The following is a 27,068-nucleotide window of genomic DNA, read 5'->3' on the forward strand; positions in this document are numbered from 1 at the left end:
GAGCTGAAGATGGATGCTCAACCGACTGAGCCACCCAGGTGCCCCCCTATATATGTGTTTTAAATTGTATCATGTCAAAGCTGGATGGATGGACAAATTACGAGCAGGGGTTTTGCCCTTACCAAATGGAAGTTCCACTTTCGGTTTGGTGACTAGAAATCTCCTTACCCTCTGCCAGGGAGAGTTTGGGATTTGGCTGGTTTATAAAAGCAGGAGAACCTCGGTAAAGCCTAAAGAAGCACACTGCCCCTTCTCCCTTCCCTGAAACAATTTTTCACAATAACCAAGTAAGATTACAGGTAAAATCAGACACCAGAACCTCCCTCATTTCCTTGGCCCTGAGGCCACAACTCCCACCAACCCCACTCATTGGCTCAATAGATCACAGAGTTCAGAGAAGGTTCACTGTCGAGGAAGCAGGAAAGCAGCAAGGGAAGGCTTTTTTTTTTTCCCCAATGCTTACAGAATCCAACTGTCCAGGTTCAAGCCTCAGCTGTGCATTTGATGGGCTGTGTCCCGGGCTAATCACTGGGTTGAGTCTGGGATCTGATTTTACCCTACTCACAAGCTAATAAGCTATCCTATTAGCTTTTCACCAAAGGCAGAAGACACAAGACTCCTGGGTCAGAGACAAATAACTGCGTTACTCACAACCCAGCTGACCACATAATCTGCATCAATAACCCTTGCTCCCCAAGTTCCTTGGTGGTAACACAGCAGAGATGCTACACGGACAGTAGTTGTGAGGCAGCTGAGGACACTGAGCCTGGAAATCTACTGCGTTTGTAGGAAGTAGTAAGCAAGTCTGCTCTACGTCCCGGAGGGGACATTACCTCCTCTCTCAAAGTCACTCACTGCAAACACAAACCCAAGAAATGGCCTGAGCAAAGAGTGGTCACGACCTTGGCATGTTCAGCAAGAACATTCAGGGAGGCTCAAGCCCATGGCGAACTGCTTCATTGCTTCGCCAATTTCTCTGTGCCTCGGTTTCCTCAGCTAAAACTGGGGGCAATAGTATTACCCTCCTTGTGGGGTCGTGGTGAGGACTCCAAGACATAATGCCCCGTAAAGTGCTTAGCATGGAGACCTGGCCAAAGAAGGGCTCCCTAAATTGTAATCACCATCATTAGGGGAAGAGGGAGGTGAAAACATGTTATAAACATGAGAAAGCTTGCATTTAAGAGAGCTTCAAGGTCCGGAGGAAACAGAAGGCTTCCCCACTTACTTGCCCCCCAACTGTCCATGGCACCTTAAGCTCATATCACACTGTCTCTCCCCAAGAGAAAAGGAACAAAGACCCTCTTGATCAACATTGTGTTCCCAGGGTCAACACAGCACCCGGCACGAAGTGGGCATTTAATGAATGAATGAATGAATGAATGAATGAAAAGTGAAAGCAGAGGAGTGCCTGGGTGGTTCGGTTGGCTGAGCGTCCAACTTCGGCTCGGGTCATGATCTCACAGTTCATGAGTTCAAGCCCCGCACCGGGCTCTGTGCTGACAGCTCGGAGCCTGGAGCCTACTTCGGATTCTGTGTCTCCCTCTCTCTCTGCCCCTTCCCCACTCATGCTCAGTCTCTCAAAAATGAATAAATGTTAAAAAAAAAAAAAAAAGGCGGGGGAGAAAAAAAGAAATGTGAAGGCATTAAGCGTCTGAGCTGGCAGGAGGGTCCGGGATGAAGGGCCACCGTGGGGGCACTGAACTTGACAGGGCTGCATACCCTCCAGTGACGGAGGAAAGGAGAGCAGAAGGTGGGCTCGGACAGCTGTGGTCACGCAGAGAGAAGGAAGCTGAGGTCAGATGGCCTTGGGAGGGAAGGGAAGGTGACTCACAAGGTTGCCAGGCAACCACCCAGCTGCAGAATATTAATTTGCAATTGAATCAACTGGCTACTTTGAGGAACTATCCTGTTTGCAGGGATGGGGAGACAGGAGCTGAAGAAGTGGTCAAGGTTTAAGGATGGGGACAAGCCTGGCAGGTTCTGAAGCAGGACAGGGGCAGCGACCCAGGTGCATCGCCCATAAATGAAGTAAAAAACCGTGGGGGCCAGGCTGGGGAGGGAGGAAAGTGAGACCAGAGGGGGAAGGTGGGCTATGAGAAGGAAGGCAGTCGGACTGACAGTTACAGCAAAGTCAGATTGAGCAGGAGCTGGGCTTCTGGAGAGAGGGTAGGCCAGAGGCTGTGGACCAGGAGAAGCAGCAGCACAGCCCAGAAAAGACCGGCCAGGCGCACAGCTCCATCCCCTCACCCGTCAGGTGTCAGGCGTGAGCAGGCAGCTTCCCCTGGCCAACCCCTAACCCTAAAATGCACCTGAGTGCACCTGGATGGCTCAGGCGGTTGAGCTTCTGACTCTTGATTTCTGCTCAGGTCATGATCCCAGGGTCACAGAATCAATCTGTGCTGATCATGGAGGCTGGTTAAGATTCTCTCTCTCGGGGCACCTGGGTGGCTCGGTCAGTTAAGCAGGTGTCTGACTTCGGCTCAGGTCATGATCTAGCAGTCCGTGAGTTCGAGCCCCACGTCAGGCTCTGTGCTGACAGCTCGGAGCCTGAAACCTGCTTTGTATTCTCTGTCTCCCTCTCTCTCAGTCCCACCACCCCCGCCCCGACCCCTCTCATGCTCTCTCTCTCTCTGTGTCAATTAAATCAAGACATTTTAAAAAATTAAAAAAAGATTCTCTCTCCCTCTGCCCCTCTCCCTCGCTCATGCTCTCTCTCTAAAATAAAAAATAAGTAAAATAAAATGCACCTGAGTAAAGATTATTCTCACATTGGTGCTTTTAGGATTTGTTTCCCATCTTAAATCCACTGATAGTGCTAAACAAAATACTCTCTAACATTTTATTATAAAAATGTTCAGGGGCGCCTGGGTGGCGCAGTCGGTTAAGCGTCCGACTTCAGCCAGGTCACGATCTCGCGGTCCGTGAGTTCGAGCCCCGCGTCAGGCTCTGGGCTGATGGCTCGGAGCCTGGAGCTTGCTTCCGATTCTGTGTCTCCCTCTCTCTCTGCCCCTCCCCCGTTCATGCTCTGTCTCTCTCTGTCCCAAAAATAAATAAAAAACGTTGAAAAAAAAAATTTAAAAAAAAAAAAAAAATGTTCAAATACTCAGAAAAGTTTAATTTTAACGTGAAGACTCATATGCCCACCACCTAGATTCCATAATTTATATTTTATTATTATTGATCTCATATCTATTCATCTTTTTTTATGCATTTCAAACTAAATGTACAGTAATACACTTTGACCTAAATACTTCATTAACTAGACTTCCACTTTGTTACAGTTTTTTTTTTAATAAAATTTATGTACAATGGAGTGCACAGTTCTAAATGTGCCCTGCAAACAGGGTTCTGGGCTTGATTTTGATTGTTAAGGGAGATAATAGGCCCCATCAGCACCTCATTCAACAGTGGAGGTTGTTACGGTTAAGATATGGGAGGCAAAACAGTCCCCAGAGGGGGGTAGCCAGGATGTGACCCAGGGCTGTGGGAAGCAGAAGGTGGATGGACCCGAGGAGCCAGGGTGAGGCCAACCTGGAATAGGCAGCGTTAACCTGTGAGGGGAGACTCTAGGGACTATTACAGGGAAGAGTGGAGAGAAAAATAATCAAGGAAAAGGGGGTAGAATATTCTGGAAGTCAGCAAGATGTAACAGCACAGATAAGTTGCAGGTAAGGCTGTGGTGATGAAAATACCAGTAATAGAGGCGCCTGAGTGGCTCAGTCAGTTTCTGACTCTTGATTTCTGCTCAGGTCATGATCTCACGGTTTGTGAGTTCAAGCCCCACATCCGGCTTTGCACTCACAGTTCAGAGCCTGCTTGGGATACTCTCTCTCTTCTCTCTCTCTCTCTCCTCTCTCTCTCTCTCTCTGCCCCTCCCCTGCACCCTCTCTCAAAATAAATAAATAAAAACTTTAAAATATATACCAATAATAATAGCAGACCCTTACATAGAACTTACCATGCATCAGAGACCAAGTGGAGGCTACAGGTGTCTCATTTATCCCTCACCTTGACCCTCCCAGAAAGGTATGGGGAACATCCTAAGTCCGTGACTTGCCTTAGATCACAGCTAGGAAGTGGCGAAGCTGGGATTCAACCCAGGGTCACAAAGCCTCCTTGTCCTGACCTTCCACAATACACAAACACTAGTCCCGCACACAGACACCAGCCGCAGCCTGGGTCTCACCGCGGCTTCTGATTCGAGAAGATTTCTCATTGGTGCCCCGGGCACAGGGGTGGGCTTAGAGCTCCACAGGCGATCCCAATGTGAGGTGTGGGTTGAGAGCCACCGCTCCAAAGACACAGGTGGGCATCAGATGGGAAGGAGAGGGGGGCCAGAGAGAGGAGGCCAAAGCTGGAGTATGGGGGTGCCCTCTGCTCTCCCCTCGAGGCAGCTGGGCAGTCACCTGGCCCCTGAGCTCCTCCCGGGCCCCCTCTCCAGCTCAGCCTGGTCCTGCTACCTTCTTACCCTGGGACAGCAGCCAGACGTCATGAAGCCACTTGTTCCTCCCCAGCCCCCCACTCCAGGAGGGACCACGCATGCCCAGGCTGCCTCCAGGGGGTCACTGTCTCAACACCTTCATCCCTCCGAGGCCCCATTGCCTGGGACAGGGTGACTGAGGCATCCTCAGCCTCTCCCTCGCCCACCATCAATAACCAATGAGGAACCCCGGGGGGCTGGTGGCTTCTGACAGCGGTTTGCAGCTGCTCGGTACTATTTCCCAGGACCGGCTCTGGCAGGAGGGAGAGTGGGGTCAGGCATGCAGAGTTGCCCTGGGGAGTCTCCCTCCCCAGGGATAGTCCTCCCCGCTGTTGTTATTAATTCTATTTTGTGTGCGCCCCCACCCTGAAATCTAAATGCCAGGAAGCCATGACTGAGCCGATCACATCCACCTGTTACCCCTGGGGCCTCATCCTGGCCCTGGCTTCTGGCAGGTGCTCACCACCTGGAAGGGAAATGGAACAGAAGAATGGCCCAATACTTTAACAAACGTCCCCCTTCATTGTATTTGAAAAATCACATGCAAATTCACACCGGGCCAGTTCTTACCTTACTTCACGATTTCAAAAGAAAACTTCATGATGCTGGAATCCCTAGCACTGGGGGGGCTGTTGCAGCCCCAGTAAATTACCACAAACTGTAGAAGCTTAGGACGACGTCAATTCATTCTCTGACGGTTCAGTAGGTCAGAAGCCCCAGGTACAGCAGGGCGCCCCGGGGGGAAATGAAGGCGTCACCAGGGCTGCGCTCCGTTCTGAAGGCTCTGGGTTTGAACCCGTTTCCAAGCTCTTCCAGATTGTTGGCTGAATTCAGTCCTTTGCGGTCCTAGGACCTTGGCTGGGGGCCTCTCTCAGCTCCTTAAGGCCACCTGCGCTTCTCGGCCTGTTGCCCTCCCCCTCCCACCTCCAAACCGGTGAGGGTGGGTAGAATCCTCCTGGGTCCTCAAATCTCTGATTCATTCTTCAGCAGCATCACTTCTGCCTTTAGGCAAAGGACATTCGAGCCAGAGAACATTTTTTTAATGTTTATCTATTTTGAAAGAGAGAGTGTGTGAGCAGGGGAGGGGCAAAGGGACAGAGAATCCCAAGCAGGCTCCACGCGCTCAACTCAAGGAGCCCGACCCAAGGTTGGATCTCACAACCGTAAGATCATGACCTGAGCTGAAATCAAGAGTGGGATGGGCACTCAACCGACTGAGCCACCCAGGCGCCCCCAGCCAAAGAACATTTTAAGGGCTTATCTGATTAAATTGGGCGCACTCAGGGGCGCCTGGGTGGCTCAGTTGATTGAGCATCTGACTCCGGCTCAGGTCACGATCTTGTGGTTTGAGCCCCATGTCGGGCTCTGTGCTGACAGCTCAGAGCCTGGAGAGTGCTTCAGTTCTATCTCCCTCTCTCTCTGCCCCTCCCCTACTCACACTCTCTCTGTCTCAAAAAAGTAAACATTTAAAAAAATAAATTAAAAAAAATTGGGCCCACCCAGACAATCCAGGATAAGCTCCCTACTTCAAAGTCTATAATTACATCTGCAAAGTCCTTTTGCCATGTAACCTCATATATTCCCAGGTCCCAGGAGTCGGGCTGTGGACGTCTTTGGGGGATGATTATTCTGTCCTCCACACCCCTCCTGGGAGGAGAAAGATGCCAGAACTAGGAATTTCAGGCCCAGATCTCCTTGGTCCTGTAAACTCAGGACAGGGATTGCTTCACCTGGCTGAGCCTTGGTTTCTTCACCTGTGGAACAGGGACACACTAGTCCTTACATCCAAGGACCATGGTGAAGAACAACTACGTTTATTCATGCAGAGAGCTTATCGGCCCAGCACACAGCATTGTCACTCTTGTGAGAACAAGGACGGGGCCCACAGGGAGAGGGAGGGAGCTGGCCCCAAGGTCTGGGATATGGTCTTCAATTTGGTAGACTCAGAAACTGGATTTTCTGGTTGCCCAGCTAGTCAAAGTGTTGGAGCCAGGAGTCCCCTCTGGCCTCACCAGTTCCAAAATCGTCCATACATCAGTCGGTGCTGGCCTCTGAGAGATCCAGCTTCCACAGATTCCATCCCTGCCACCTCCTGCGGGTGCAGCCCAGGACAAGTGTCCCTCTGAGTCATAGCCAGTGGGAGGGAAAACCTTAGATTCACACACGGTGCTTTTTAGGGAATCACCCTCCATAAGCCTTGGGAAAGGAGGAGCTCTGTGATGTGTGCAAAGTGTGTGCACAGACCTTGTGACCTCTCCCCTTCACAGCAGCCCTCTGAGGTAGGAATGAATGATTCCCATTTCGCAGATGAGGCTAACTGAGGCCCGAAGAGGATACAAACTCACGATGTTCTAGGCACTGTGCATGTTGTTTTCTGCACATCACCTTCACAAGACTCTCCCCCCACCCCCCCACCCACACACACCCAAGTTATTTTCCTCATTTCTTGGAGAAGAAAATAGCTCAGAGGAGGAGAGATCTGCCCAAAGCTCAACATCTGGAAAAGGGTGGGGCCAGGAAACCCTTTTCTTTCCCATTGGACATGATTCCCGGGAGGGCAGAACATGCAGTTTGGTGATTATGAGCACCCTGGGGGGAGTGCTGTCTCTCCACTCGGGGCAGAGCCCCCCCTGCTTGCCCGCCAGTGCCCGCAGTCGCCTGTTGAGTGGGATACACAAATCTGTTTGGTGCTGTCCCCAGCTGGTGTGACCAGCCTGTGAAGAAGAACCGGGGAGGGGGGGGTGGGCATTACCCCCTCCACAGCACAAGTCTTGGGTTCTGGTGCAACCAAGGCTCTGCGGAAAGCTTCTCATTTCTTGTCACCATGGCAACACGAATGTCTCCATGCCTCTCTCGTGTGAACAGAGCTGCTCCCCATGCCACCCTGTCTCCCAAGGCCCCTCAAAGGCCCCTCTGCCTCTAAGGTTCTGGTTTCGATTAATTGCCACCAATACCTGCACTGGGTTTGTCATTTTCACTTATTCCATCCGCTGAGTCACTGAGCCCTGCTCTGAATTAGAGTGGTTATTCACCAGAACATTCTGCTCGCTCGTTGCCATGGACACCTCCCAGCCTGCTTCATCACCTGTTAATTTCTCAGCAAGGCTGGCTGTGAGCGTGGGTACCACTGCCCCTTATCCAGGACCCAACGGGCATCAAAACTCCCCCAGAAAAGGAGGGGCCATGATGACGCATGAACAACAGCTAAATCTCTAATGCCAACTGTGGAAAAATCAAAAACAGCCTAGAGCTACTTACATCTGTCCAAACCAGGTCAAGGTGGCAATTCATCAAATAAGTCAACAAGCACACTATTTGGTTTTCTGGCATATCTTGGGCAAACTCTTTAGTCTCTTTGCTAACCACTTTAGGATGTATTTTTAGGGACACCTGGGTGGCTCAGTTGGTTAGTCATCCGATTCCGGTTCAGGTCATGATCTCGAGGTTTGTGGGTTCGAGCCCCATGTCGGGCTCTGTGCTGACAGCTCAGAGCCTGGAGCCTGCTTTGGATTCTGTCTCTCTCTCTCTCTCTCTCTCTCTCTCTCTCCTCCCGCCCCCCTCCACTGCTCATGCACTCTCTCTATGTCTCTCTCAAAACTAAACATTTTTAAAAAAATTTTTTTAAAGATGTATTTTTAGGGGTGCCCGGGTGGCTCGGTCGGTTGAACGTCTGACTTCAGCTCAGGTCATAATCTCACAGCTTGTGAGCTCGAGCCCCGCATCGGGCTCTGTGCAGACAGCTCAGAGCCTGGAGCCTGCTTCAGATTCTGTGTCTCCCAGTCTGTCTGCCCCTAACCCACTCACATTCTGTCTCTGTCTCTCTCAAAAATAAATAAACGTTAAAAAAAAAAAACAAGATGTCTTTTTATATTGAAAGGTGGTGAGTGCATTATGCAGATTGCTATCTTCCCTTGAAAATGAAAGGAGGGAGTCTCCACGTATAGGGGCCTGAAGCAACTGCCCCGGGGAGGGGGTTTCCAAGAGGCAGGGGATAAAGGGCAGACCTGGGATTGAGAGGAGCTGCAAGCTGAATCCAGCCAGCACAGAGGGCACAAATGGGGGGGGGGGGGGGGAGGGGTACACTCAGGATTTTCCAGGCAAAGGAGGTGAAGAGGCAACCAGGATGCAGCCCCCAGGCAGAGCGCGGGGCCATCAGCCCACGGCCCATTGCCCCCAATAACTACCTCACGTCCTGTTTGCAGAGCCCGGCAGGGGGACAGGGGATCAATACATCACCCGACATCCACACACTCCCTGCTCTTCAAACACCAATGTACGGAGAAATACGCTTCCCCTGAATCCAAGGTCACTAGGGGCATCTGTCTCATCTGCCCCCCAGTTGGACATACCGGAGGGATGATGCACACCAGGACTGTGACCCCAAGGACTGGGCACGGGGGCGGGGGGGAGTGGGCACTGCTCCCGACCCCAGGGAGCCTGTCTCCTGCCTGCCCTCATGCCCAGCTGAGGAAATGCCTGCACCCTGCACCTGCCCCCACCGCTAGGAGGTCAACTCCCCTCCCTTCCCCCATGAGATGACTGATTGAATGACGGGGTAGGGCAGGGGCGAGGTACCTGTGCCCACCCCCTTTTGTCTTGCTGCGGGGGAGGCTGACCTCATGGGGGTTTGGGAGGGACCATGAGGGCTTTAAAAGGTAGGGCTGGAGCACCAAGTAGCACAAAGCACGGAAAGGAACCAGGCTGGCTATAGCATCACCAACCTCCCGGCTCTGCAGGTGAGAGCACCCAGGAGGGGGAGGAGAGTCTCTGCAGGTGAGACCACCCAGGAGGGGAGGAGAGAGTCGGGGAGAGGGCTGATGGGACGTCTCCCTGCCCCAAAGGACCAGGCTCACGCCTCGGTGTCTCCAGGGCCACCACCCTCCTCTCAGCTCAGGGCCGGACTAGGTCTCAGCTCTAGAACCCACCCTGGAGTGCCCTTTCCTCTCCTGCTGCTTCAACTGGAGCCCTGCCCTGCCCCTCTGCCTCCATGCTCACCCCAGTCCTGCAAGGTGAGAAGGACAAAGGCTATTCTCCCATTTCCAGGTGAAAAAACTGAGGCCCAGAAGGAGAAGTGACTGGCCAAAGTCACACCAATCATAGGGCAGGGCTGGAACTGGAACCCAGGGCTTCTGGGTTCCATCTCAAGCTCTTTCCTACACCAGCACTGTCTGAAAGAACTTCCCATGATGATGGGGATTGTATCTGCACCATCCAATGTGGTACCCACCAGCCAAAGGTGCACCAGAAAGGAGGCTAGTTCAAAGAAGGAGTTTTTAATTTTAATTAATTTAAATGTAAAGAGCCATATGTGGCTAGTAGCTACCATGTTGGACAATAACGTGGCTAACCTTGCTTCTTTAGCAGCAAGAACCCTTTCTCCTTCAAAGGAAATCTAACACAGAGCTCCACGATGACAAACAGATAAAAGCAGTATTTTATTCATAGAAACGCATCCCTCAAGGGTAACATTTTTATAATTTACTTCTGATGAAGCCAATCAGAACAATGAGGCAGAAAGAACACAAATGCTAAGAAGAGAGTTTTAGATGTGAATTTCATTTTTTTATTTTATTTTTCAATGTTTAGTCATTTTTGAGAGAGAGCGAGCATGAGCGGGGAAGGGGCAGAGAGAGAAGGAGACACAGAATCCGAAGCAGGCTCCAGGCTCCGAGCTGTCAGCACAGAGCCTGAGGCAGGGCTTAAACTCACGAACGCTGAGATCATGACCTGAGCCAAAGTGGGACACTTAACTGACTGAGCCACCCAGGTGCCCCTAGATGTGAATTTTAGACTCATTTGAGGATCCAGTTTATTTCTGTATGATAGTTTCCCCCCCAACTCAGGTCATGCTGACACACAGGTGCAAGTGGTAACTGCTTAACTTTTTACAAAGATTTTTTAAGTTTATTTTTGAGAGAAAGAGAGAGAGCGCGAGAGAGAGAGAGAGAGAGAGAGAGAGAGAGAGAGAGAGAGCCTGAGTGGGGGAGGGGCTGAGAGAGAGAAGACAGAGAATCCCAAGCAGGCTCCGTGCTACCAGCACAGAGCCCCATGCAGGGCTCGAACCCATGAACCATGAGACCATAAAAAAATCAAAAGCCAGGGGGCGCCTGGGTGGCTCAGTCGGTTGGGCAGCCGATTTCGGCTCAGGTCATGATCTCGCGGTCGGTGAGTTCAAGCCCCGCGGTCGGTGAGTTTGAGCCCCGCGTCGGGCTCTGTGCTGACAGCTCAGAGCCTGGAGCCTGTTTCAGATTCTGTGTCTCCCTCTCTCTGACCCTCCCCCGTTCATGCTCTGTCTCTCTCTGTCTCAAAAATAAATAAACGTTAAAAAAAAAAAAAATCAAAAGTCAGATGCTCAACCAAGTGAGCCCCCCAGGCGCCCCTTAACTTTTTTTAACAGCTTAATTTTTAACTGCTTAATTACAATCACACGATATTCCTCTTAAGCAAAAATGGCAGGAGAACTTTCCTTCCGAGGGCTGCACAGAATCGGTGGGACCCGACCACACAGTGAATACACCGATGGTCTCCAAAGAGATAACCATACCGTGCTGTCTGGAACGCACCCTTTGGTATCACTATTTAAAAGTTCACTTTAGGGGTGCCTGGGTGGCTCAGTCGGTTGAGCATCTGACTCTGGATTTAGGCTCAGGTCATGATCTCAGGGTTGTGGTGTGGAGCCCGGCACTGGGCTCCACCCTCAGCATGGAGCCTGCTGAAGATTCTCTCTCTCTCCCCCTCTCTGTCCCTCTCCCCTGCTCGTTCTCTCTTTCTCTCTCTCGAAAATTAAAAAAACAAAAACAAAAAAACACGTTTAGCGGCACCTGGGTGGCTCAGTCGGTTAAGCGTCTGAATTCAGCTCAGGTCATGATCTCACGGTTTATGAGTTCGAGCCCTGCGTCGGGCTCCATACTGACAGCTCAGAGCCTGGAGCCTGCTTCAGATTCTGTGTCTCCCTCTCTCTCTCTGCCCCTCCGCACCCCCCCCAAAAAATAAATAAACATTAAAAAACTTTTAATAAAAACATGAAAGTTCACTTTAAATTATGAGATGTAAACATCCACAGGACCACTCACATGGCCTCAAATTCTGCAGAAGTTTGGAAACCGTTGCTCTAAGTTGTAAATTCCTTGGAGAAAAGCCACTGTTGTAATTAGGGTGGGTGAGGAGGAAAAGGGCAGGGCTTGGGAGTTGCAGGGAGCAGGGGTTGCGCAGCTGGCAGGAACTGGAAAAGCGAACTGAGGACCAGCCCACAGCCCCACACGGCACTGCACCTGCCAGCAGGGAGGCACCTAGAGTCCATCTGGTCCAGGCCCCTGCCTTTGGGTGCCTAGCCGGCTCCACCTTTCAGCCCCGCCCCTCTTTCCTTTGCAGACAAGATGCAACGACTGTGTGTGTGCGTGCTGATCTTGGCACTGGCTCTGACCGCCTTCTCTGAAGCTTCCTGGAAGCCCCGCTCCCAGCTGCAGGATGCACCCTCGGGTCCAGGGGCCAACAGGGGCCTGGAACCACATTGGCTGAACCGGCTGGGCCCGGCCTCTCACCACCGACGGCAGCTAGGGCTCCAGGGTCCCCCACAGCTGGTGGCAGGTAGGAGCTGTGACGGCCATCCCTGCTTGCCTCACCCAGCCAGGGTTGGCCCTGGCCTTGGTTTCTAGTGGCTTAGATGTCCTTCCCATATGCTCACGTCCTCTCCCACCTCTGACCCTCAGACCTGTCCAAGAAGCAGGGACCGTGGCTGGAGGAAGAAGAAGCAGCATACGGATGGATGGACTTCGGCCGCCGCAGTGCAGAGGACGGGGACCAACATCCCTAGAACGGAGCTTCAGAGCCCAGCCTCTCCCAGCCCAGCCCAGCCCAGCCCCATGAAAAACCAATCAAAATAAACTAGCTTCCAATGGATCACGTTGTGTCAAGTGTGGGGCAGGAGAGGGGAGTTGGTGAAGACACGGTTGAGGTAACAGAGAGAACGGAGAACACTCTTGGGGACGGGGACCCATGACTCATTCTTCTCGGTATCCCCAGAGCCTAACATTGAATGAGAATCTACTCGTGCAGGTGGAAAACAGTGGTAGGGTCACAACCAGAGTCCTCTTTCTAAAAGAGAAATCAAACTGCGCCACTCCAGGTTTTCACCTTCCAATGCCTCCTGCTGCACTTAGAATCAAACCTAAACTCCTTGTCGAAGTCCTAGGTCAGCCCTGCTGTCCCCATGGCAGGTGCCAAGGGTCTTCCTCCTCTCTCCCTTTCCCTTCCTTACACAATGCACCAAGCTCATTTCTGCTCAGAACTTTCGTCCTTTCTGTTCCCTGTGCCTGGAAGGCTTTTCCCAGGCATAAACCTGGCTGGCTCCCCTTTTTCTCCCTAGGTCACATCCTGTCATTGTTTTGTATGTTAGTTTATTGTCCGCCTCCCCCACTTAGAAGGGAGACTCTGTAAGAGTGTGGATCCCACATCCCTCCTCTCTGCTGTATCCCGTTCCAAGAATAGGGGGTTATCCAATCTGTCACATTGGCAGGTGAGTGGCTGCTATGGGCGTTGTTGACGTTTCGCCCGTATTCCCCTCACTGTTCTGAGCCCGTGGGCAACATCCTTCCACACGCACCCTCGATTGGAGGATAAATACCCTAGTTCCCTCATCCCTTGGGCAGGATAATTCTGTCTCCCCAAATTCCAGAATCCCCCTGCAGGACCGAGCTCAAGGCTCTCCTTTGTTCACGTGCATCCCTTCCCCATCTCACACCCTCGTGGTCCCACTTGAGATCACCACCCAAATAAACCACTCACACTCAAATCCTTATCTCCAAGTCTGCCTCGGGGCAGGGCGGGGTGTGTGTCAGGGGCCCTCCTCTGAAAACAGAGGATTTTAGGAAACAACACACTCATCTTGGGATTCTAAAATGTGATCCTTCACTAGCCAGCCCCCTTTGCAGGGTGCTGGTAACCGCTGGAGTGTTGTGGCAACACCACTACCAAATTCTCATCCCGGTGAATCAGGATGGGGCACACGTGGAAGAAGGAGCACTGGCTTATGCAACTGCTCCAGCGCTGGAGAGAGAAGGGGGGGGGTGCTTTTGGCCGTGGCATTGATTGGCTACCGTTAATCATCAGAGAATCTCCGGAGGAAGAAAATGTTAGGCGCAGGTTAGCCAACCATTAACTCAAGCCCAAGATCTGAATGTAAGAGTGCAGATAACAAAGGAAGCCGAAATTGGAAGCCCAGCAAGTCTCCCCCGTTAAAGTCCTAGAATGAGAGGCATCTGGGTGGCTCGAGTAGTCAAGCGCCTGGCTCCTAGTTTCGGCTCAGGTCATGATCGCACGGTTTGTGGGTTCAAGCCCCTGGTCCAGCTCCATGCTGACAGTGCAGAGCATGCTTGGAATTTCTCTTTTTACCTCTCTCTCTCTCTCAAAAGTAAATAAATAAACTTTTTTTTTTTTTAAGTCATAGAATGAAAGGCATGAGACCACGACACCTTGCATGGGACATCTGAGAAGATTCCCTTAAGAATTTTGAACTCCTAGGGGCCCCTCGTGACTCAGTCCGTTAAGCACCTGACTTCGCCTCAGGTCATGATCTCGCTGCTTGTGAATTCGAGCAAGCACCCCTGTCAGGCTCTGTGCAGACAGCTCGGAGCCTGGAGCCTGCTTCAGATTCTGTGTGTGTGTGTGTGTGTGTGTCCCTCTCTCTGTCCCTCCCCCACTTGCTCTCTCTCTCGCTCTCGCTCAAAAATAAATAAACATAAAAAAAAAGAATTTTGAATTCCTGGGGCGCCTGGGTGCCCCGTTCAGGTAAGTGTCTGACTCTTGGTTTCAGTTCAGGTCATGATCTCATGGTTCATGAATTCAAGCCCTGCATTGGGCTCTGTGCTGACACCATGGAGCCTGCTTGGGATTCTCTGTCTCCCTCTCTCTCTGCCCTTTCCCTGCTCATGCTCTCTCTCTCAAAAATAAGTAAATAAACAGAAGAAAAAAAAAAGAATTTTGAACTCCTATGTTCTCTTCCAGGGATTTAGTGTTAAGGACTTGGGCTTTTTTTTTTTTTTTTTTTTTTTTGTACCATAATGAGTTTTATGTATAATTAGACCCTATCTTCTTCCGCATAATGTCTTAGTGTCTTTTTGCCTCCCAGCATTCTTTATCAAGAGTGGGGAAGGTGAGGTCTACTTTGTTTAAACCTGGAAAACCTTGGGGTTCCCGGGTGGCTCAGTCAGTTGACCATCCAACTGTGGCTCAGGTCGTGATCTTGACAGTTTGTGAATTCAAACCCCACATCGGGGGTGCGCCTGGGTGGCTCAGTCGGTTAAGCGTCCGACTTGGGCTCAGGTCACTATCTCGCGGTCCGTGAGTTCAAGCCCCACGTCGGGCTCTATGCTGACAGCTCAGAGCCTGGAGCCTGCTTCGGATTCTGTGCCTCCCTCTCTCTCTGACCCTCCCCCGTTCATGCTCTCTGTCTCAAAAATAAAAACTTCAAAAAAAATTTTAAAAATATAGCGTGGCCATTTAAAAATATGCATTCCGGGGGCACCTGGGTGGCTCAGTCGGTTAAGCATCTGACTCTTGATTTTGGCCCAGGTCATGATCTCAACATTGTTGAGTTCGAGCCCCATGTTGGGCTCTGCGCTGACATTATGGAACCTGCTTTGGGATTCTCTCTCTCTCTCTCTTGCTTGTGCCCCTCTCCTGCTCATGCTATCTCTCAAAATAAATAAATAAACTCTTAAAAATATATATCCACTCCAGCATGTACTGTCCATATTCCACTGAAAGCACTGGTATTTTGTACCAGGAGGCTTTCCTCTCCCACGTACAGGGCACAGAACACAACATGTTAATGCCCCCAAGACTGCCAGACACAAATGTCAGCTGGGCGATGCATGCCCAGCCTCCTCCCCCTTTGGGTGGGGTCCATCTCGGTGGGTCCCAAACTTTAGTATGCATGTGCCTTCCCTGGGGTCTTTGTTACCATGGAGATTCTGACTCTTTGGGTCTGGGGTGGTACCTGAGAATCTGCATTTCTGACAAACTCCCAGGAGATGTGGGTGCCGCTGGTCCACAGACCACACCTGAGTAGCAAAAGGCTACACTTCTTCCCAGAGTTCCCTGTAGGGTTAGCCTCGGTGCCTAGCACTCCCTTTCATTAGCTTTCCTTCCGTTCTCAATTCCCCACTGTCCCCAAGAGTGATTCCTGGATCATCTCCCAAACAAACTACTTGTTTTCAAATGCTGCTCCAGGTCTGATTCCAGGTCTGAGGGACGTTTACCTAAGACAGTGGGTGATTCTCGCCCGTGCCTTTCCCCTCACAGGCAGGGCACTGGGCCAGAGTCCCTGGAGCAGAAAAACAGGGAAAGGAGCCTGTCTGAGCATGAGCTCCAGAGGCCTGAGGGCCTGGGTTCACATCCCAGTTCTGCAACTAGCTGTTAGACCCGCCTGGGCCTGTTTCATCCTCTAATAACCATTTACCAGATCACCCACCACCCCCCAGGGGTTGTTGATATGACTAAGTAATGCATTTAACAAAAGTCCATGGCACATGATTCAGTATTGGAGCCCATCCTCTTTCTACAACTTTGCCCCAGCAAAGCTGCATGCAGGGGCACAAACACATGCACACATGCTCCCAGAGAAAGACGCCGGAGTCCAGGCCAGGTAGTGCACAGGTCCTTTATTTCCTGCACCAGCAGGTGCACAGGCTGACAAGTGAGCAACAGGAGAGTGAGCAACACAGCAGGAACAGAGCCAGACTGAAGTGGGCAGGAGGTGGGGGAGCCCCAGACTCCAGCTGTTTAGGAGTAAAGAGTGGGAAAGGGCAGAACATCTAGAATGAAGAAAGGAGAGGCACAGAGGACTGAGGGGAGGACCAGGGGGAAGGAGCAATGGGCAGGGAGCCTGGACACATGGGCCACAGGCAGGGAGATGGGGGCGGGGCGGGAGGAGGCCCCCAGTGGGCGGAGGGACCCCTCACCCACACACAGAGATACTCTTGGTTACCAACAGTAGTTAGGGACTGAGAAGAAAGGACCAAGAATGGAGGAAGAAGGCCAGGTCCCTAAAAGTCAGCAAGGACTCAGGGGCCACCTTTAACTTGAGGCTCAAGGGCCTGTCGTTAGAAAGGTAGTCAGAACACCTTCCTACACCAGTGTCTGAGCCCCACCCCCAGCTCAAAGCCAGGTCTGGCAGCAGACAGACCTCGCCTCAGGCACCCCCATCCCCTGGACTACCATGTGACCCCAGGCCCAGGAACCTGAACTAGCTTTTGCACCAGCTGCAAAGGGTCGAGGCTTGGGTCCTCAAGCCCCAGCCCAGGTTCATGGGGACAGAAGGCAGGCCAGTGACAGACAGGGGCGTCCTGTTTGGGAGGATGGGAAGGAGGGTCTGGGGTAGGTGGGACTTGGCCAAGCAGCTGAAGGAGGGGCCTCAGGCTGTCTGTGGGGCCTCTGCAGGCTGCTGGGAACCAGCAAAGCCTGGAAGAGAAGGGAGGGGTAAACTGAGGGTTTGGACAGCAGGCAGGGGCCGAGGCCTTGTCGCTGTATCAGAAAGACAGCCGCGATTGATAGTTTTACTAGTTTGGCTGCCCACTGGCTGGCCAAAGAGGTCACAGTTCAGTTTCCAAACTGCACAACCTTACACGGTGACCCTGATGAGGCTGCCCAGCAGTGACCAAGCGGCCACTGGAGTGGGGGCAGCCCACCCATGCCGGTGAGGCTACAAATTTCACGGCTGATGAGCAGGCCAGGCAGGCACCAGGACAGGGTCAGAGGGGAGGGACAGGCCAGGAAAAGTCATTCTGGCATAGCAGTGAGGAGAACAGGCTCAGACCCACCCCAGCTAAGTGATCTTAAGTTCTTAAGTTCTTAAATGATCTTAAGTTCTTACTTACGTTCTCCAAACCTCAGTTTTCTCACCTAACAAAGGGCTGGTAACAGCTACCTTCAGGGGTGCGAGGACTAAAGGAAACAATGCCAGTCACTAAATCACCTTTGGTGTCTCTGTGAGCTCCTTGAAGGCAGGGCTCACACTCAGCAGGTGCAGCTCCCCAAACTTTGGGGCTTCCAGCTGGGGAAAGGAGACCCTGACCCACCCCCCGGCACCCTGGAGGAGACCTAGCCCATCTTCAGACTCACCCAGGGGGCTGGTCCAGCTGCGACCCTTGCTGGCAGAGACCTTTGTCCCAGTGGCCTGAGTGGCCCCAGAACACCCCTCTTCCTCCCAGGCCCTGGGAGGATGGTTGGCCCAGTCCTCCTCCAGCCTCTGAAAGGGCTGGGTCAGCACCCTGGGCTGCTGCTCTGATCCGCTCCCTGTACCTGTTGCTGTCACTACTGTAGGGCTGGGAAGCCTCGGGGATCGGGTGGCGGAGTGGGAGACAGGGAGAAGGGGACAGCAGAGACGGGAAGCAGAGGCACAGTAGGGGGCTGCAGTCCTGGTCATGACTTTCAGCCCAGACCCCCAGGAGAAAAAGGGGTAGAGATCTGGAATCCTAAGCAAATTCCACATAAATGAGCCCTGGGGCCATAGTTCCCACTGAAGAAACCTGGAGGTGCCTATCCAAATGATATGCAAATTCCATGCAAATCATCACACTGGGTGAGGCCAAGCTGGGGTAAGTGAGCATTTGGGGGGCTCACCTACCCTCACCTTTCATTGATGATCTGTAGCTGGTCTGGCTGGCCAGAGGGAGGCCCCTGTGGGAGCACTCACCTTTCTGGAGCATCTTCGGCCTCAGCTGCCGACTATAATGCGCATCCAGCCAGTTAGCCAGTTGCTGGAGGACGTGCTTCATGTTTAGGCGAGAGGGGCCCAAGCCGCTAGCCTCCAGCACTGAGGTCACTACGTTCCCCTGCGTTGCCTCATCCAGCTCCGGTTCCACCTCCTCCCAGGCCTCGGCCTCCTCAGACACCAGCTCTGCCTCTTCTGTTGCCCCCTCCTCAGCTGACGCCACCTCTTCTGTGGCCCCCAGTTCCTCCACAGGCACCAATTCCTCCACAGGCACAAAATCTTCCGCCACAAAATCCTCTGCTGTCAGTAACCCCTTCTCAGCCTCTAAGCCCCGGTCCTGCTCTCGCACCTCACTGCAGCACAGCCTGTATCTGGGCAGGGAGACAGGAAAGTCTTTCTGTGCCCCTGAAGGCCAACCCCAGGCAGAGCCCCAGCGCCCCCCTTCCACCTGCCCCTAGGACATCTCCAGCCACCAGGGTTGAGGAGCTCTCGTGCTCTCTGCCCCAGTCTACACATAGATCCAATGGCTACTCCTCAGTTCTGTCCCAACTAGGGGAAAAGGGAGCTGGGTACCCGCTTCAAGGCTTCAAACACCCAGCCCAGGCACCAGGTAGGAAGGAGGGTCACCAAACACTGCACAAACCCTGCTTTCTCCTAGTACCCCCACCCTGCTTCACAGAACAGACCGGCAAGGATAATAATATTCCTTCTGCTCCCCTCCATGATTTAACCTTTATAGCCCATCCCACAGCTAGTTGCCATAGGAACAAATCCATTTTAGTAAGGCTCAGACAGTTCAAGCCATTGGCCAAGGACACAGCCAATAAAGGGACCAAGTTGGGACTCGGTCCCAAATGTTTCCAGCTCCCAGGCCAGTGCTCCTTCACTCTCAGCCTCCCTCAAGGTAAAGGAAAGGCTTCGGTTCCCACCTGGAACAGCCTAAATCAGATGACCACCTATGGGGCAAGATTTGAAAGAAAAGGGAGCAGCCCCTTCCAGAACAACTCAACCCAGCCAGCCCAGAGCATAGGGCCTTCTCTAGGGCGGCAGGATTGCAGGTGGTTGTCTGACTGCTGAAAAGTGAGGGTGGTTGATGGGAGAGCCCCTAGCCAGCTTACCCCAGGTGTGACATCTCCTCCTTCTCAGTCTTCCCATGATTCCTTCAACAGAGAAAAGGGCTTTCACTGTCCCAAGGCAACATTAGCTGAAACCACAAAGTCCCTGCGGGCCCCAACATGTGAAAAAGTCCTGGGGAGAAATGACGGGCCCAGACATGGACGGAGAAAAGGGTGGGGTGGGGGAGGGGCTGGGGCAGCGAACAAGGGGCGCCAGGAGTGAAGGAAGGTCAGAAGCAAACCCCCTCCCCACTCTGGGAAAGTGAGTGTGGGTCAGGCAAGGGCCTGGGGGTCCCAGCACCGCACCTTTCCATAAAAAACACAGGGTCCGAGATAATCCTTATAGACCTTCTGAGCTCCTCCGCCAGGGCCTCCTGAAAACCAGGAAGGGCCTCCTGTGGTGGAGAAGGGGTATTACCGGGGGATCCCCACAGAACTCCAGCCCCTACTCACAGGCACAGAAAGGAAATCAGCCAGCAGGGCTGAGGCACAAGCACACAGGCAAAAGCGGGCAGCCGGGGGTCCTCACCAGAGGTACGGCGTGTGTGAGGCGGGTGACAGGGTCAGTGGACCCCGGTGCTTGCTGGCGGAGGGTCTTCACCTCCTCCTGAGCCTGGGTCGGCATGCCCCCACGCTCCGTGTACTTCTCCCGTAGGTCCTGCAGCTGGGAAGCCACTTGCAGGTTCTATTGGGACCCAGGCCCACCCAGCCCACCCTTTCCCCAGGGGGCTAAGAGGCGAGAGGCCCAGACTCTGACACAGGGTGCCCCCAGATAGGTCCCTGGACTCTACTCCACTCAGACACCACCTGCTAGGCCCCATGCCAGACGCTGAGGGTGTGCAAAGGGACAGACCCAGTCCCGGCTCAAGGAGCTTGTCCTCCCAGGAAAGTCAGGCAGCCGACCAAGGGCCCCGAGCTCCCCGCTCTGGGTCACGGTCTCTCGAGGGCAGGGGCAGGAGCCAAGGACGGTTTCACCTCATGCTGGAGCCGCATCTGGATTACTCTCTCCGAAGCCAGCTGCTGCTGCAACTTCTCAGTCTCAGCCCCATGCTGGAAGGACCCAAGACTGGTAAGCACTCCTCCCCCCAGGCCTCCCCACCACTTCCGACAGGTCTTCCCAGGCACACGGGTGAGGCTTTGGCAGCCCTTTAAGTAAGAAGTCACGTAGAGTGAGGCCACGTAAGGCAGGAGAGTCATGCGGCCTGGTTCCTGGAACATGCTGTGACCCTCTCTGGGACTTGGTCCCCTCCCTGGGACAAGGAGGGGGCAGAATGAGGGCTCTCTGAGATCCCCTCCAACTCGGACTCTGACGCAGAGAGGGGTCTGGGGCCTGGCCGAGCCAAAAGCCCCATGAGGTGAGGACAGGGAGGAGGGGGCTTGGGTGTGGCGGGGCCATGACAAGAGGGAGCCCTGGGCACACCCGGACGCACCGACTGGCAGCGTTGCTGCACCTTCAGGACCTGGGCCCGCAGCTGGGTGACCTCCCTCTGCTACTGGTCCTGGGCCTCCCTCCTGAGCACCAGCACCTCTAACAGCTCAGCCATCTGCTGGCTGGCCTCGGCTGGTGACAAGTAGGGACAGAAGCTCGGCTCCGGTCCCCTTGGCCTTCGGGGACCAGTCTGGTCCTCCCACTGCCTCTGTCCACCCCGCCCCTCAGCTCCTGAGGGGAGTGGGGGGGGGTCCACCTTTGCAGGATTCGCCTTCCTCACTTGGTCTCCTTTCCGTAAATGTTAGTTAACTGACACGGAGCAAGGCCCTGGGTGACCAGTCTGCCAGGCCTGGTCCCAGCACACACGGGGCTCAAGTCTAGTGGGGAAAGTGATGGGCGAGGAAATCCTGCCAGTGCGTAGGCTGGGCTCTGATGGAGCGAGTACAATGGGCGCGCTGGGGGTCTCAGCTGCGACACCCTGTCCTGCCTTACAAGGTCTGCCTCTGCGGGGCAAGCGGGGCTCCGCCAGGCACAGAATGGCAAACAAGGCCCAGACAGGGGGTGGAGAGGCCTGGAGGCAATCACAAGACACTGGGAGGGCTCTGACGCTGGGGCTGGGGTGGGGGTTGAGGTTACCCTTTGGCCAATGGGAAACTTGGGGTTTTAGGCAGAGGATGACGTGGTCAGATTTGGTTTTAGGAAACTTATTTGGGCTGTGTGCAGAATGACCCGGAAGGGCAGCAATCCAGGCAGGGAGACCGGTTAAGACGGGGGGCCTGGGCTAGAGTCAGGGAGGTGAGGAGGAGAAAAGACACTTAAGCCTCTCTGAGGAGGTGGGAGCAACAGAACTTAGGGACCAGTTCCCATGCCAGGGATCTGGGGACCTGTGGGCCAACGGGGGAGCTGAGGAACCCAGGGGGAAGGAAGGTCAGGCCTGGGGGGAGGGGAACAGCATGAGTTCAGCCATCTTGTGTCTGCAGCTCACAGCCAGACCTGAGCTCCCCAGGGACCAACGCTGTGCCTCCCTCTTCTTCATAAACACACAGTAGCAGCACAGCCCCTGGCCTGGCCCCGGTGCCTCAGCGCCTGATCTCTGGCAGCTCCCGGCTCCTTCCCTTCCTTGCTTCCAGGCCCCTTCTTCCTGTGCCCCAAATAACAAAAGGCCACAGGCTTAGAGGGACCCTGGGGCTTCTGTACAGCATTTTACAGGGTGCAGAAAGCACTTCCTCAGCTGTGCCTCTGGAAGGGTCCACAGGGCTGAGAGTACTCCTCCCCATGCTAACGACGGAGGTTCAGCGGGTCAAGGAACACCGTCCAAGCTCACACCGCTAAGAAATGCCAGAGTGGGGACTTGAACTCAGGTCTCCAAACTCCGAGTTCTGAGTTCTTCCCCCCACCCCAAGTTACAACTTCACGTACAAAACTGCTCCACACAATCAAGGGGGTAGAGCTGAGAGGCCTGGAGGGAGGGAGAGAGGCAGGGGCAGGGGAGTCAACACCCCCTGGCCGTGGATGTGCCCTCTGTCCACCTGCTCAACTCCTCCTCAGCTTCTCGTTCTCCTCCTCCAGCAGCCTCAGCTGCTCCTGCAGGGCTTCCAGCTGCGGGCAGTCGTGCAGGACCTCCGTCTCCCACAGACAAGTCCTAGGAGTGAGAGCCACAGAAGCCAGGGGGTAGGGGACCCAGGTCCCAGCCCACCCGGAGGCTGCCCACCTGGGCTCAGTGTGGCGGTCTCCATTAGTCCCAGCAACCCTGCCGGCAGGTGCACCGTCAGTGTTCCTGTTTGCACACAGGGAAACTGAGGCACAGAGAAGGGGCTGCCCAGGTGAAAAGGCAGGACACTCACGGCTCAGGGGCTCCATAGGAATGATAGTGCTGCTGCTCTTCCTCCTCCGGCTCCTCCTCCTCTTCTTCCTCCTCCTCCTCCTCCTCAGAGTCTGAGTAGAGCTGAAGGAGGTCATCTCTCAAGCTCACCTGGTATCTGAGGTGTAAAATCTGGCAGTGGGGGAGAGGGGCCCTGTCGGAACGCAGGTGGGGGCGAGCACAGGTCCAGGCACGGGGCAGGGTGGGGGTGCTGTAGGTAGGTCTGAGATGGCACACTCCCTCCCCTCCTCCCTTCCCGGTTACCTCCTCCCTGGCTGAGCCCAGCATGGCTTCCAGTTTCCCGTGCTCCCCCATCAGAACACTGTTCTGTCTCACCAGGGACTGGCCAATGCGAGCCACAGTATTTAGGTCCCGCTCTCTCTGCAGAGGGACCCCCATCCACGGGGAATACTTTCCTGTTTTCTGGGCTCTCCCAGACAGGTGGGAGAAGCAAGGGAGTACACAGGGGTCAAAGGGAAGCTAGGCCACTAGGGGAAACCTTCCCCACACCCTAGTTTTCCAGGGTACTAGAAAAAAGTCTGCCATCGACACACTGTGGGGCCTGACTCAGCTTCCCCTTATGGAGAAGACCACATCAGACCAGATGGCTCTACAAGCAATTCCGGCCTGGATATCCGGCATATACCTGCCTTCCATAAGAGGGACCCCTGGCTCGGCTCCCAGAGAAATAATCAAGCAGGAAAAAGACAAGACTCCTACCCCTCCAGGGGAGAATGGAAACAGAGGCCTGGCTAAGGCTCAGGCTGGGCCGGACAGGGAAAGCAGTACCCAGCTTCTCTAGCAAATTTAACATCACTTTGACATCTTCTTGGGTGATCTCGGCTGGTGGGGGTTGGTCGGGGCACAGCGCTGCAAAAGCAGGAGTGGAGGCCAAGGTGGGAAAAGGGAGGACATACGCTACCCCACATCCCACTGTTTCCTGTCCGATCCTCAGTTCTCCCTCAACAACAAGAGTCAGCGACAAGAGAGCTCCCTTCCTGCCCCCACTATTCTCTCCAGACACCCCCAGTACCCAGCACTCCTTTCCCCTGCTCCCAGGGCCAAATGGGCTCTTTTGTGCCCTGGAGGGGTCTGGGTGAGGTCAAGGGATCACAGTCCTCCAAGCTCAGGTGGAAATGAGTTCTCAGGACGCCCGAGTCCCTGGTACCAGGGGAATGCAGGAGGCTAGCGAAAGTACAGCCCCAGACTGACTCATCACCTCTTACCCGGAGGGCGCTCTCGGCCGACTGGAGCCTCATGGGTCATAAAACAGACGCAGTCACCCACCCTGCACCTGTTGCGTGTGGAGAGGCGGGAGAGACTTTTCCAGCACGCAGTAGGGGCTCCTGAGCCTCCAGACCTAATCCAGAGATCTCCCGCGACCCACGAGAGGGTACAAGGGGAAGAAACCTGAGGCCCCGCCCACCCCGAGTCTGGGAAAAGCCGGGCTTCGACACCCGCAGCCAAAAGGTTGACAAAACCCACCTCCGCCCACCCACCTCCCCAGCTTGGTGCGGCGGGCGAGCACAAGCTCAGAGCGAGCCTGGCAGCGCCCTCCCGCAGCCCCCCGCCCCTCTCCTGGAATTGCGGTTGACTGAGTGGGGCGGGGCAGGGGGGACCGTGAGAGTGCGCAGATCTGGGGAGCAACAGGCGCGCAGAGCCGCGCGGACGAGCGCGCTGGTGCGCGGACCTGACCCTCCGACAGCAATCAGGGGACGACAGAAGGTTGGAGAAGAAGGGCAAGAGGCGTCCGAACAGGCACCGCAGTGACAACGCAAGTGGGTGGAAGGGTGAGACTGAGTGCCAGAGGGGGCGGGGCGCCTGGAACCGACGCCCCCCCCCCCCCCCCGCCTTCTGCCTGCAAATACCCAGGTCCCACCCGCTCTGGGGTCCCGGGGACCCGGTTTACCTTCCTCCAGCTCCCTAATAAAGGCGGCGTGCTCGGGGCCCGACACCCCAGGCCGCCGTCCGATGTAGGCGGCCGGCGTCTTCCAGATGCCCGCCGCCTTCTCAGTCCCCAGGCCAGTGGCCCGGGGACCAAAGGGCCCTCGGAATATGAAGCGAGTCCACTGCGCGTCCGAGTTGCCGGGCCCAAACTGGGCATTCCGCTGGGCGGCGGCGAATGCGGACGCGCGCGGTGTTCTTGTCGGGGATCCAGCCTTGGAGGTCGGGCGAGCTCCGGCGGGGGCGGGTCCCGAGACGGATGGGGATCTGGATCCCGTTCGCGGTCCTTCAGTCAGTGCCTGCGCAGGGGCGGGTGCAGGCTGCGCTGAGGGCTCTGGAGCGGAATGGGCTGCGGGTGGGGGTGCGGGGGTGACTCCCGCTGGAGCCCGGGTTCTGAAGCGGTGCCCCACGAGGCCTTGCCCGGGCTCTTTCGGGCGCATCTTGAGTCCGCAGTCTGCTGCCGCAGCCCCGCCTTTATAACCTGCGCCTGGAGTGCTCGCCCGCCGGCCCGTACCACGCGCGGGAGGGGGCAGCCAGGGAGCAACCAGTGGTGCCCGGGACTGGGAGTCGCGCGCGAGGGGACGGAGGTGGTGGAGCAGAGCGCAAAAAATCAGAACAAGGAGAGAGTCGAATGGCGGTTCCGGCCGGTTCCATGGGCTTGGTTCCGAGTGCAGGGTTTCTACTCTCCTCTCCACCTCCGGAGAATGGTTCTGCCCAAAGTCGCGGCTTCCCTGGACTTCGGGTACCGGGACCCCGAGGTCCCTACCTGGGGGGCACAGCCTCCCTCCATTCCCGCGGGCGTTGCCGGCTGCTCTCCCTGGATGTGATCTGGGAGTTAGCGCAGGGTAGTGCTTTCCCCGGTGGCTGGGAGATGCATCCCGACCCTAGGACTGTTTCAACGCGCCGCCCAGTCCGGCGCGTCACACGCTGGTCCTCGCTCTCACGCTCCCGGGGCTCCAGCCGTTTGACAGCCCTTCTTCTTCTTTCTTAATTCGTCTTACTTCCTTTCCTCGTGCTTTACCTCTAGCCCTCATTCGCTTCGCCCACCTCCTTCCACCCTGGCAAACACCTGTTCTTGCTGCAGACCCCGCTTAGAGGGCTCCCCCTGAAGACTCCTCCAACCTCGTCCCCTGTGGCCTCAGAGCGTCCCTCATCCGGCGGCCGGCAGTGCTCAAGAGTGTGTCTATTTCCAATCCAGACCTGCGCCCCTTCAGCGCAGGGAGCGGGTCCCTCAGAGCGCACCACGGGAGGCGGGCCGAGGAGTCGTGGGGCCATTTCTGTGCCTTAGACTGGAAGAACCTGCAGGCCCAAAAGAGATGGTTATGGCACTAATTCTCCTTTTTTTTTTTTTTTTTTTTTTTAATGTTTACTGATTTTCAGAGACAGCGCAGGGGAGGGACAGAGCGTGAGAGCGTGCCCACCCACGAAGGAGGGGCAGAGAAAGAAAGAGGGAGGGATAGAAAGAATTCCAAGTAGGCTCTACGCTATCAGCACAGAGCTCAACGCAGGGCTCTATATCGTGAACCGTGAGATCATGACCTCAGAATCAAGACTTGGATGCTTAACCGACTGAACCACCCAGGCACTGTCTTATCTTCTCACTGTGGTCCTCACGTAGTGGAAGGGTGGAGGGAGCTCTCTGGGGCTTCTTTTATAAGGCCACCAGTTCCCATGCCTGAGGGTTCCCCCCTCAAGACCTAATCACCTCAGAAAGGCCCCACCTCCTAACACCATCGCGCTGGGGGTTAGGATTTCAACATGAATTTCAGGGGGACACCAACACTTAGACCATAACAACCCTATCACTCTTTAAAAACAAAGCAACAGCAATAACAAAAACCCACCAGTTTTGGGGGCGCCTGGGTGGCTCAGTTGGTTAAGCATCCGACTTCAGCTCAGATCACGATCTTAAAGTTTGTGAGTTTGAGCCCCATGTCTGGCTCTGTGCTGACAGCTCAGAGCCTGGAGCCTGCTTCGGATTCTGTGGCTCCCTCTCTCTTTGCCCCTCCCCTGTTCATGCTCTGTTTCTTTCTCTCTCAAAAATAAACAAACATTAAAAAAATAATAATATTTTATTTAATCCGGTATCTCCAATACTGATACATGAATTCACCAAAGTTGCAGGGTACAAAATCAATGTGCAGAAATTGGTTGCATTTTTATACACCAATAGTGAAGCAACAGAAGGACAAATAAAGAAACTGATCCCATTCACAATTGCACCAAGAATCATAAAATACCTAGGAATAAACCTAACCGAAGAGGTAAAAGATCTGTATGCTGAAAACTAGAGAAAGCTTATAAAGGAAACTGAAGAAGACGCAAGGAAATGGAAAAGCATTCCATGCTCATGGATTGGAAAATAAATGTTGTTAAAATGTCAATACTACCCAAAGCAATCTACACATTCAATGCAATACCAATCAAAATTTCACCGGCAGTCTTCGCAAAGCTAGAACAAACAGTCCTAAAATTTGTATGGAACCACAAAAGACCCCGAAGAGCCAAAGTAATACTGAAGAAGAAAA

General features: G+C 54.3%; 2 protein-coding genes across 2 annotated transcripts; one reads left to right on the forward strand and one right to left on the reverse strand.

Annotated features, from left to right (window-relative positions):
• Positions 1-11,702: 11,702 nt before the first annotated feature.
• GAST (gastrin) lies at positions 11,703-12,293 on the forward strand. The gene is made up of 2 exons (XM_060647843.3): positions 11,703-12,067; positions 12,190-12,293. The coding sequence occupies exons 1-2, from the start codon at positions 11,857-11,859 to the stop codon at positions 12,291-12,293; spliced, it is 315 nt and encodes a 104-aa protein (XP_060503826.1). The 5' UTR covers positions 11,703-11,856.
• A 4,529-nt stretch (positions 12,294-16,822) lies between these two features.
• HAP1 (huntingtin associated protein 1) lies at positions 16,823-25,612 on the reverse strand. The gene is given in 12 exon segments (XM_081791187.1): positions 16,823-18,645; positions 18,765-18,775; positions 19,086-19,147; positions 19,310-19,351; positions 19,613-19,701; positions 19,836-19,970; positions 20,737-21,023; positions 22,274-22,581; positions 22,583-22,728; positions 22,861-23,007; positions 23,372-23,466; positions 24,506-25,612. Coding segments are annotated over 12 exon segments (2,346 nt in total). The 5' UTR covers positions 24,981-25,612; the 3' UTR covers positions 16,823-18,096.
• Positions 25,613-27,068: the final 1,456 nt, after the last annotated feature.

Source organism: Panthera onca, chromosome E1, assembly GCF_046562875.1.
Source record: "Panthera onca isolate mPanOnc1 chromosome E1, mPanOnc1 haplotype 2, whole genome shotgun sequence".
NCBI classification, from domain to species: Eukaryota; Metazoa; Chordata; class Mammalia; order Carnivora; family Felidae; genus Panthera; species Panthera onca.

What these genes read in the sequence shown, in the direction of transcription:
- GAST (XM_060647843.3), top strand. Translation starts at nt 11,857, where the DNA reads ATGCAACGACTGTGTGTGTGCGTGCTGATCTTGGCACTGGCTCTGACC. An exon ending in TCCCCCACAGCTGGTGGCAG is followed by an intron (nt 12,068 to 12,189) that starts GTAGGAGCTGTG and finishes TCTGACCCTCAG; the next exon opens with ACCTGTCCAAGAAGCAGGGA.